This window comes from Arvicanthis niloticus, chromosome 18 (assembly GCF_011762505.2).
Source record: "Arvicanthis niloticus isolate mArvNil1 chromosome 18, mArvNil1.pat.X, whole genome shotgun sequence".
Classification (NCBI taxonomy): Eukaryota; Metazoa; Chordata; class Mammalia; order Rodentia; family Muridae; genus Arvicanthis; species Arvicanthis niloticus.
In genome coordinates this window covers 18,358,583-18,370,980 of record NC_047675.1, presented here as the reverse complement: position 1 = coordinate 18,370,980, position 12,398 = coordinate 18,358,583, and the positions used below count along the sequence as shown (strand labels likewise).

General features: G+C 38.2%; 1 protein-coding gene across 17 annotated transcripts in view; it reads right to left on the bottom strand.

Moving 5' to 3' along the window:
- Nucleotides 1–12,398, bottom strand: part of Chd9 (chromodomain helicase DNA binding protein 9) — a 214,173-nt gene that overhangs the window by 74,033 nt on the left and 127,742 nt on the right. For all 17 annotated transcript variants that reach the window (XM_076915591.1, XM_076915599.1, XM_076915600.1 and 14 more), the window contains one exon: nucleotides 3,354–3,465. In XM_076915591.1, coding sequence (XP_076771706.1) covers nucleotides 3,354–3,465 — 112 coding nt within the window. The remainder of the gene's footprint in view (nucleotides 1–3,353; nucleotides 3,466–12,398) is intronic.

Here is a 12,398-nt window from a genome sequence, read left to right as displayed (position 1 = left end):
TATTAGGGGTATAAATACAAAAGAAATTAAATGTTCTCTAAAGTATGTAAAAATGTTTTAGAAAATAATATGAAATCTTTTAGAATAACTACATGAAATGATTCTGTTTAATTAAATCTAGATGAAGTAATAAAGTGGTTTACTAATCTTAATAATTTCCTTAACATTAAAAGAAAGGACAAAAACCATGCAACTAGAGTCTTTTTAAAGGTATTACTTATAGTAACAGGTCTTTTTAATACTCTAATTTTAAATCAGAACCAAATGTATATGGCTTCACCTTCCTAATTAATATCTTTGTGACTATTTATAATTCAAGGAGAAATTTTCAAAACAAAGTTACACAATTTTTTATTTTTTCACTAAAAAAAGGAAAGAGAGAAAGGAAAGAAAGAAAGAAAGAAAAGTCAAAGCTTAGTTTGGTTTCAGACTACAAAAGCACTTAAGGGTGCTTGCACTTCCATGAACCATTGGGGCAGAAGGGTTTCATCCATCTAGTCTACTGAGTACTAGCACTTCCTGCTTTTCCTGTTCCATTTCCTGACATCCCCAGAAGTGGTCTCAGAAACCAGCCCCGGTGTTCTGCCTGAGGTCCTGTAATATTACCTATGTGGAGCCTTTTCATTGTTTTCACAGCCATATCAAGCCTAGCTGTGACAGGATGAGCTGAACCTGTGTAGTGCTGAGTGAGGTGCCACGGTGTTACTGTACTAAATCTATAGTGGCTGTGGCCTTTGGAAGACCATGCTTCTGTTTTATGAGTTGAGCAATACTGCGGGAAAGAAAGGCAATATATGGAGAGCCAAATTCTATGCCTTTTTGTTAGGATAGGTCACCATCTGCTTCTACTCTTTCTGTTGGTGGGGGAAGGTGTCTAGGCTGGGTTTCTACAACTGGCCAACAACTTCCAGCCCTTCTGTTGGACATAAGTGCATTTACATTTTTGTTTGTTTGCTTGTTTGTTTGCTTGCTTGCTTGTCTATTTGGAGACAGGATTTCTTTGTGTAGCCCTGGTTTTCCTGGAGTTCAGCTGACCTCAAACTCAAGAGATCTGCCTGCCTCTGCCTCTGCCTCCCAAGTACTGGGATTAAAGGTATGTGCCAACACACCCGACTTCACATTTATATTTTCTAACACGGAAGTGACAGGAAGGTAATATATAACCATAGTAAAAAAAAAAAAAAAAAAAAAAAAAAAAAAAAAAAAAAAAAGCACTACAAGGAATCCATCTTTTTCATATACTAGTTTGAAAAATACATGAAACATTTACTGTTCACTAAAGGGAAAGTTCTGTGGATTTACATAGGTTAAATATATGCTTAGAATTCTATTGCAACCATCATGTAGAGCTTAATGTTCTAAGTAGTTTAAGTTGCACTCAACTTGACATTTACTATAATAAAACACATATGTATTATTGACATTTCATTATGCATGATTTCTAAATAACTAAATTTGAGAGTCATGCAATATATTTTTACAAGATCCTAAGATGTATTTTCAACTATCTTACAGCTTCTTTTCTGGTTACTTGGCCTCTTATTGGTACCCTGATCTTCAGTAAAACATAAATACATGGTGTAAAAATTTCCTCAATACTCACAAAAATGTACAACTTCACAAGACAGAGCGGGGGCTACTTATTGTCAACTGTTCTTTCATCCCAGGAGGAGTTTATCACCCTAATTAACTGACGTGAAAGTCTGTGGAGGGAAGATTGCAGACGATCTGAACCTAAACCACATTCGGTGGCATATACAGCACACGTTTTAGGGAAGGCCAAAGCTGCGCCACTTCTCCAGTTACGTTTCCTATCATGCATCTCTAACTCGTTTTACAAGTGTATAAACTAATGTGACATCACATAATTGGTAAATGTGCTTTTTTTCTGGCTTTCTCCATGATTTTCAAACAGCAGCATGTTCTCTCTGTTAGTTTATTTCAGGCTTTTATCCTCCTCTATGAAAGGCTTCGGGAGACCAGCTCACTGCACTGTGAGTAAAGAAAGCACTGAGTTATGTTTTTAAGTGACTAATACTTTGTTATGCCAGAACTAGTTTTCTATAAATATTTATAATCTGCTGCAGGGGTATTTATGAAAACATATAGGCTTCTAAATATAATCTAACTATGAAAGCACTCTTTATCAAGATTAAAGGCATAAAATTAAAGGTCATATTCACAATTCTGGATTTCTCTGTGTCTAGAATCTAATTCAGCTTTAAGAGTCCATCTTGACAACTGCTGTCAGTGAAAGCCATGTGGGTCTTTCTCTCGTGTCTAGATGATAGTCAAATACACCACGATAGAGATTTATACTTATTAGAAATATACTTTTTATTTTTGTTTTGTTAAAGCAACACACTTATCAAAGCAACCTATCACTACAATGAGAACAGAAAAATATGTTTACGAAGAACTATACTACTGTTGCACTGTTTGGTAAATTACAAAATGGAAAAATGGCCAGCATTTTTCTAGTGAAAATTAAACTAAAAATTCTGATATTGAGTAAGTTAAGTATAAGTTTACCTAAGTTATGGATAGCATATGAAGAAAAGGCCAGGCCATGTGATATTAGGAGCTTCGATCACTGCCCTTACCTCAACTCTTGCAGCAGCCCAGGAGCCTTGAGCCACTACTCTCCCATTGGATAAGAAGCTGCATAAGGAAGAAGAAAGGCCATTCAGGGGCTTTCTGGCCCCATAATTCAACAACTGCCACCACCCCTATGGCCTACAGTAGTAGTATTTTAAATATTAGAAAGCAGAGGGTGGCCTGAATTATTATGACCTTCACTATAGTAGGTTATGTATATATATTTCCCCATAAGATTATTTTGAGTATACATCTATTTTTTAAAGGCAAAACGCACAAAATTTATGTCTGTTGGGATTTTTAGTATCATAGGTTATCTTTTTTCAACATAAGCAGACAAAAAGTACTGACTCTGGGAATGAGTCAATTCATTTGTTCTGCAATTTGTCTGATTTTTAAAATTAATATCTCGACCATTTATTTCATTGAAAGTATTCTGTAAGTCCAAGATAGCACTGGATACTGCCTCATGTTAAAAGCCATCCAGGACTTTGTGTTGTTATTTAATCTCTCAGAGTTTCAGTTCCACTACTGAAAAATGAGAGGTTTAAGGAGGGCAGGTAAAATTCCCACATCTAATATTATATGGTAATATTCTAGAAGAATATTGGACTAATGCTATCCTACTGTATTCACTATATCATAAGTTGTACTTTTATCACTTAACTAGAGCATAAATATCCATGAGGCAACGTTGTGCTCCCTGCGTAACTTCTAACAGTGCTTTACCTCTCAGAACAGGAGTAAATACTCACTTGAGAGTGCTGCTCTTTGAGCGTGTGCTGGGAGATCTGCTCCGCATCAGACAGCTCATCGGAAGACTCGTTCCTTCTCTTGTGTTTCTTACCCAATGTAATGATGAGTTTGCTGTTTCAAGAGGAAAGACATGAAGATTCAGAATGCTGCATTTTCCATTTGATGAGTTAAGATCACCATGATAAACATAATTAAATAGTGTGTATGTCTAACCAAATACATCAAGTACCCTGAAATCTATATAGACATTTTCAAAATAGGAACTCTTCTAATAGATTGGCTGCAGCCTACAGCACAGGGAGGAGTCAAATCCTAACGCTTGCTTCTTAGGCTCTGAATGTACTTTTCATGGGAAAAAATTTAAGTCATACAATTATTTAACAATACAAATAATTTATTGTTGTACAGATTCAGAGACAGGGACTTTCCTTTATTTTCTGCCTACTATTGAGTTGCCGTTCATTGTACATGGTGACTTTACTCCCTGAAAGCCTCTAAGTCTTCCTACCCCACAGCAATGTTTTCTGTACTGCAGACCATCTGACAACCAGCCATTTGTTAACACCTTACTTTTATGTCAGGGCTTATTGAACCTTCATCATATGTGCCTAGAAATAAGAGAGGTAAGTACAGGAATTCTGGATTTCATTATCTGTCTCAACAGTGCCATTATTAAAGTACCATATTAATCATAAATCATGTTACTAACCAGAAAAATTCTTTTAGATATCTCTATTTCCCAAACTAAAAACTCCTACAATGTTTTCGTATGTGGTACATCAAATAGATCCAAGTCCTTAATAATTTTTTTTATCAATTTTGGAAGTTATGGGCATGATAAGATCACAGATTCAAAGAATTGTGCCCTCAACATTGAACAAATTTGCCTGATCTGTCTTTTTGCTGACTGGCTTTGTGTGTCAACTTGATACAAGCTAGAGTCATCGGAAAGCAAGGAGCCTTAGTTGAGGAAATGCATCCATGAGATACATCTGTACAACATTTCCTCTGTTAGTGGTAATGGGGGAGGGCCCAGCCCATGGTGGATGATAGCATCCAGGGGTCTCGTGGTCTTGGGTCCTAAAAGAAAGCAGGCTGAGGAAGCCATGAAGAGCAAACCAGTAAGCAGTACCCCTTCATAGCCTCTGTATCAGCTTCTGCCTCCAGGATCCGGCCCTGTTTGATTTCTTGTCCTGACTTCCTTCAATAAAGAACAGTACTGTGGAAGTATAAGCTAAATAAACTCTTTCCCCTCTAACTTGCTATCTAGTCATGGTGTTTTGTCTCAGCAAGAGAAGCCCTAACTATGACCTCTCAGCCTACAAGACAGAGACAGTATAACAGTTACCTCCCTTGCCGTTAACAAATAAGTGACAATATATGTTTCATTGTTTGAGTCTTAGATGTTCTACAAATGTTAACACTGAAAGCTTGGGCCTCAGTTGATGGCACTACTAGAATTCTTTTGGGAGGGACATTTAAACTCTGCACACAACCTCTCCATCTGCTTCCCAGCTGACATGAAATGAGTAGCTTCCTCCACCCTCATGCTCACAGCCATGATTTTCTGCCCTTTCACTGGTCCACAGGAAGAGAGTCAGTGCCTATGGACTGAAACCTCAGAAACATGAGACAGAGCAAATCTACCATTCCAAGAGGCTGCTTATCTCAGAAGCTTCCTCCCAGAAATGGAGAGTTAATACACTATGTTAGCTCTAACCATAATCTTAGCAGATAGTAAGTATTAACTAATGGAAACTATCAATTATGTCAGCTGAAAAATGGCAGACTTCAACCTTACAGATTCATAGACAAGGGCCACAACAAAAATGCTAAAATGAAGGTTAGCTCAGAATTCAGTGTGACTGTTTACGGTAGATTAAAGGTGGCATTATGGAAAGACAGACTGTGAGGTGTTGACTAAATGAAGAGGAAGTTGCTCAGCAGACGGTGTAGAGGCTATGGCACATCCAGGTGGGAGGACACCTAGAAAAGCAGGGCTAATGTGTGGTAGTCATGAGTGGAGCACACAAAGACGAGGCGAGAGTGAGGATTCTAGAAGGCCGTGTAACGACATGTGAAGACTGACATTTTAAAGTTCAAGCCAGTTTACACTCCATAGGATGAGACCTTACCTGTCTTATTTACTGCCATCAACAAATATTTAATGAATAGGTACTGAAATATATTTGAGTGAATTAAGAAGGTACTAAGGGATAAAAATCTTAAACAAGGGAGTAGTGTGACTAGCAGGGAGTGAAGAACAAGCCAGAGAAACTATTGATCAGGTGCAAGCCAATCCATGTGAGGAAGACAACAAGCTGGGGCCGGCCTAAGCACTGTGAATGGAGAAGAGTGGAGAAGTTTGATCTTTCATTCTGATGTAAATCTAGTAAGACTTCCCCAGTCAGGGATGTAATGAGACTGAGTTGTACATGGGTTTCCCATGATCTGACATGCTCAACAAGGCAGTGCTAATTTCTACTTGTCTTCTAATGCACTTTTGAGACTATGTGGGGGGGGGGGGGGCAGGGAGTAAGTAACAAGAAAAGTAAAGTTAGATTTTGGAGCCAGAAAGGCAAAGGAGACATAAAAGGGTAATGTGGGACAGAATGAAAGGACCACCCACAGTGATGCTCCCTTGGTGACACTTCCATTGCTTATGTCCTCCCTTCTTTAGGCATTTGTCTTAACTGTTTTCCCTACAGTACAGATCTGCCTGGAAGCCATCTTGACTGATGTGTGACGTCATCTGGTGCTCCCTCCTTGTCTACAATGTCAGTGTCCTGTCATTTCATTTCTCAATCCAAAACCAACTCAATTCTGTTTTACACAGAGACCAAATGAACTCAGAAGAGTAAGTCGTTTCCTCAAAATCCATGGATTACAAGATGGGGGTGGAGTGGGGAAATCTAGGACAATAGCTCAGTGAGGTGAGGGGCCTGAGTTCCACTACCCTCATCCATCATGGTGGCACACAGCTGTCTAGTACCTGGGAATCTGATACCTTCTCTGCTCATGGTGTACTCATGTAAACCTCCATATGTAAAAGAAAAAAAATAAATAAATAAAGAAGACCTGGCAACATGATTCAATAGGTAAGACTTCTTGCAGCCAAACCTGACATCTCGAGTGCAATCCCCATGACCACATGGTGGAAGCAAGAACCAATTCCCAAGTTATCCTATGGAATTCATGTGTACCCCATGGCACTCATGTATTCTCTACCCCCTCAAAATAAGTAAAAATTTAAAGCTTATATAAAAGAAAAGATATGAATTAAGTATTATCCACCCTAAAGCCTGAAGTACTACAGTTTGTAGTAGCAAATAACCTTTAAAATGCAAGAGCCAGGCCAGAAGATGGTGGCCAACCCCTTAAATCCCAACACTTGGCAGGCGGAGGCAGGTGGATCTCTAAGTTGCCTGGTACACAGAGCAAGTTCCAGGACAGATAGATAGGGCTACACAGAGAAGCCCTGTCTCAAAAAAGGCAAAAACAAGAACCATAAAGAAAAAGAAAGAAAGAAAGAAAGAGGAAAATAAAAAATAAAAGAGTCAGTGGGAAAAGCTAAAATGTTATTTAGCAGTATCTTCTTCTGGATCCTTTGCTCTGGACACAACAGACAAATTTCTTTAAAAACAAAAAATACTCCTCAGTACTGAAGAGACGGTCAGTAGATAAGAGCACTTGTTCTTGCAGAGGATCTTAGTTCAATTCCTAGCACCCACATGGCAGCTCACAACCACCCACAACTCCAGGATGTACAAGATACATGAGACATGCTGGCCAGTGGTGGCACACGCCTTTAATCCCAGCACTTGGGAGGCAGAGGCAGGCAGATTTTTGAGTTCGAGGCCAGCCTGGTCTACAGAGGGAGTTCCAGGACAGCCGGGGCTACACGGAGAAACCCTGTCTTGAAAAATGAAAAACAAAAAAAAGATACATATATGGCAAGCAAGATACTCATACATTTAAAATAAGTAAGTCTAAAAAATAACTAAAAAAAAGACTAGCTCCTAGCTCCTGTCCCTCTACCCACCCACCACCCCCTTTGAATATGGGTTTTCAGTGAGATTTAGTCCCTGTCCACTCTTCCCTGCCAGCCCTGGAAACTTTGGTCTTTCTCAAGTTGTTGTTAAACCTAAATTTAGTCTAGTCACAAACCATGTGACATTACAGAGAATGTGTTTTGAGATGATAGAGGAGCTGAAGTACTCCTGTTGCATACTGATGAAAAAGGCCTTTGCATTGACACGCATGCTGGTGGTGCTAGTGTAGACAAACTGCACTGCAGGGCACTGTGATCAGAGTATTGCACTGCAGGGCACTGTGAGAGAGCACAGAATACAATTCTCTGTTATAGCAGTAAAAAACAAAGTATTGATTATGCATCTATGATATTTTTTAATCATTAAATATACTTCTACTTATTTGAAAAAAAAAATTGTGTGCTGGAAAGATGACTCAGTGGATAAAGGCCACTTGTTGACAGGCCTAACGACTTGGCTTTGGTCCATGGGAGCCACACAGTGGAAGGACAGAACTGACCTCTCGAATGTTCTCGACCTCCATACACATGCTGTAGCACACATGCTCACATACACACAATAAGTGACCAAACATAATTAGAAAACATATTTGCTACAAAATAATATACACTGTTAGCAGCAGCCTCATATTTACGGAGTCTCTAGAAACTATAGTGAACCAGGTAAGGTGGTGCACACTTTTAATCTCAACATTTAAGAGCCAAAGGGCAAGCAGATCTCTGTGAGTATGAGGCCAGCCTGGTCTACATGGTGAGTTTCAGACCAGCCAGGGCTACATGTAAGATAAACATCAAAGAAACAAAAAACCCGGGGCAAAGCAAAACAGACATTTAGTCATTTTTTTAAAATTATAAATGACTATGAAGTGGTTATATTATATTATCCATTTCCAAAAGTATAAGAGATTTTAAGATTCTCAAAGCACTAAATTGTTTAAAAATGATTTTTACAGACAAATATTATCTAAATACTAATTACTATATACTACCAATTCCATCTTACCACCAACTGTTTTTGATAGTGGAAACAAACAAACAAACAAACAAACAAACAAAAGTATCCCTAACAAAGGTTTAAAAAGCCTTTGTTATATTTAGATTTACTTAAGGGAGCTAGAGAGCTGGCTCAGCAGTTAAAAGCACTGGCTGATCTTTCAGTTCTTAGCACCCACATGGTGGCTCACAATCGGATGCCCTCTTCTGGTCTGGAGCCATACACGTAGATAAAGCACCTGTATATATAAAACATAAATCTTTTTTTTTTTTTTTTTTTTTTTTTTAGAAAAACTTTAACTAAGGAGCTGGAGAGATGGCTTAGCAATTAACAGCACTTGCTGCTCTTGCAGAGAACCTATGTTTCCTTCCCAGCAGCCACTTCAGGGTCACAGCACCTGTAACCACAGTTTTGGAGGAGCTGACACTCTCCTTTGTAAGAACTCATGCACATGTATAAAGAGATACAAATGAAAATTATACACATACATACATACATACATACATACATCCTTAGGGCCAGATGTGGATATGTGCACCACAGGTAGTTCTAGGTTAGACAAGACTACACAATGAGACCCTGTCTCAAAAAAAATAAATAAATAATAAAAAACTTTTAAAATTTTACTTTAAAAGAAACTAAGAATTTAAGATGTAACTTCACAGGGTTGGAGACATGGCTCAGTGTGCACTGGTTGCTTTTTCAGCGGTCCCGAGTTCAAGTCCCAATACCCACATGGTGGCTCACAACCATATATAACTGTAGTCCTGTGGAATCAGATTCCCTATGACGATGTACAGATAGATGTACATGCAGACAAAAACACCCATATACTTAAAGACAAATAGATCTCTAAAAATAAAGAAAATAAAATTTTGTTTTATGTAGTCTATATTTTCTTCTAACATAGGCCTAGAATATAATTTTATTTCATAAGCTTGCTGTTAATTTTCAATTACACAGGCAAAAATTCTTTTCAAATCCTCATTGATTTTTTTAAAGACAAGTTCTGACTATGTAGGCCAGGCTAACCTTGGATTTAGTATGAATCCTGCCTCAGCCTCCTGGGTGCTGGGATCCGAGACATATGTCACTGCATCCCACTTGAACGTCTAACTTTGTAAGCGCAGTACAGCTCCACGGAAGACTGCTTATGGACCATGTGTATAAGGCCCTAGGTACACTCTCTGGCATCACAAAGCAAAATAAAACCCTGATGTGGTAGCAGATATTTCAGATATAGTAGCTTACTAAGTTTAAGTCCAGAATGTTACATACCTTTTCTGTTTACAAATGACACAGTTTTACTTGTCGAAGAAAGTTATTCTGGTATTTGACATAATCTTGACTGTCTTAACTCTGGGTGGGGTTGGAGCACGGATAAATCTGACGATGTAGTGTCATGGCTACTTTCACAGAACGCTGACATGGTTAAGCTCCGTTAGTTTATTTTCTGTTCTAAAAGGTCATCTAAATAACACTACTAAGGGGAATAATTACTAATGTGGGGTTAGATTAGCATAGACTACTCTTGAGCAGAAAGCAGTCTTTTTAAAGTATAGATTCCTCAGGAGAAGTAGCAGAGAGAGTAAAGAGGTGAGCCTAGGAAGGGCTGACCAGTGAGTATCAAAGTGAGAATGTCACTGTAATTTCAGTACGTGGAAGACAGAGGCAGAGTGGCAAAAACAAAAAGAAACCTCAGATTTGTGGATTCCAATGCTATACTGGGACGGAATGTAGGCTCCACACATGTAAACAAGCACTTCTAGTAAGCCACATCACAGCCCAGTCAAACTTGTTATCTTGAGACAGAATCCCTCTGAATTGCCTGGGCTGGCCTCTGACTTCCACTCTTCACATCTCGAATTCTAGGGAGTTGGGCTTGAAGGTGTGCTGCAGAACAAGGGCTCCAGCTTTAAATGGTTTCCCTAAAGTATTCTGTTGTCCCAGAAGGTTAGGAATAAATAGTCAAGGCAACGTTAAATTTCTTATAATTTACACTACACTAAAATTTTAAAGTTCATTTGCCTATATGAGTTGTTAACTCGGAGAAAAACAGGCAGGTACCAGTCTCAACAGACACAGAGAGGTCAGTACCAAATAATAAAACAAAACTGTCCAAGTCACAAATCTCGTAAAAAGGAAAACAGCAACAAAACACACACAACAACAAAACAAACAAGTCAACAAAACAAACATAACAACAAAGGTCCCTTTGTTTTCAGGTTACTATAAGACCTTACTGATTTTAAAATAAACTGGCATATCTACTTCAGACAGTTGATAAATATTTGACACAAATAAGCCAGTTTGATGAACTAGAAATCTAAGTGCTATTATCAGTAAAGTTTTAACCTTAAAGTTTATATGACTTTTGAACAAGTAGGGCCCTTTTTTGGCTATCCGGTGACAGCAGACAGCCTTGGATGGGTTCTGAAGGAACTCAGACGATTTAAAAGACACATAAGAGAGTCAAGTAAGTAAATACACAAATGTTGTAGAACATCCTCAATTATTAATTCTACATTTAAATAACAATAAGTTTTCATTGCAAATGTATTCTTCAAATACAAGGAACTTATTATTCAAAGAGAAATATTCACAAAATAAAGCAACCTAGCAATATGAAACAACTTAATAAATTCTTTATGCAATTTTTGATTTAAAAAATATGTTAGGGCTGGAGAGATGGCTCAGCGGTTTAGAGTACTGGCTGTTCTTCCAAAGGTCCTGAGTTCAATTCCCAGCAACCACATGGTGGCTCACAACCATCTACAATGGGATTTGATTCCCTCTTCTGGCATGGAGGTGTACATACAGCCAGAGCACTCATATACATAAAAAATAAAGAAATCTTTAAAAAAATATATATATGTTAAAGGAGCCAGAGCCCTTAGTCCCAGCACTCAGGAAGCAAAGTAGATCTCTGTGAGTGTGAGGCCAGCCTGGTCTACATAGTAACCAGTTACATGGTGAGACACTGTCTCAGCCAGTATTAAAAGTATCTGTTATTAATGTCAACAAACTAGCAAGAGATATTCAGGCAAAACTAACCAAATACCCCTAAATATCCTAATAGTTTCTGACAGAAAAGAACAATTTAAAGTGATGTTATAAAACTGAGTTCTTAACTAATTCCCTTGCTATCAGGTCAGTGCCTCTTCCTGATGTGTGCACATTCGATTTTGAGTGTAATATATTCACTCATCTACATCCAGCCCATTCGTTATCAGTAGACTGTTACCAGGCTAAGCGCCACACTGTGTCAAGCTGGAACTGCCCCCTGTTGATTCTCTCATTACAATAATTGGACAATCAATCTTATTCAATTAGTCCATATGCCGCCATTAATACGCCCATCATACTTGGTATAAATGAACTATGAGTTCGAGGTAGCCCAAATGACACAGCCAGAGCCTGCCTCAATCAACCCAAAGCAAAACAAGAATTACCCACATAATTTTAAGCATAGAAAACAGGCAAAAATATTATTTTACATCATTTTGTTTTTGCCAGGTAAGTAAAAAGAAATGAAGCCATATTTAAAGGCATCAAAATATTTATTTTTCTAGCCAGGCATGATGGATACATGCTTTAATCCTAGCACCATTGGCAGAAGCAAGCAGATATCTGAGTTCAAGGCCAATCTGGTTTACAGAGTTCCACAACAGCCAGAGCTACACAGAGAAACCAATCCTGATTTGATAAACAAAAACAACTCTCTCTCTCTCTCTCCATACATACATACATACATACATACATACATACATACATACATACATACATTTGGGGGCTAGGAAATGGCTCAGTGAGTAAAGTGCTTGTAGCACAAGCTTAAAGGTGTGAGTTCGGATCACAGTGTCCACGCCTAAAAAGTCAATTCGAGATCTCAACTTAATCTCATCAAGAAATAACAAGCAAGTTTTAAATGGGCTCTTTATTTTAGTTAAAACAGGACCCCAAAATATGTGAAAGGATATTATAGCATAAACTTTTGGT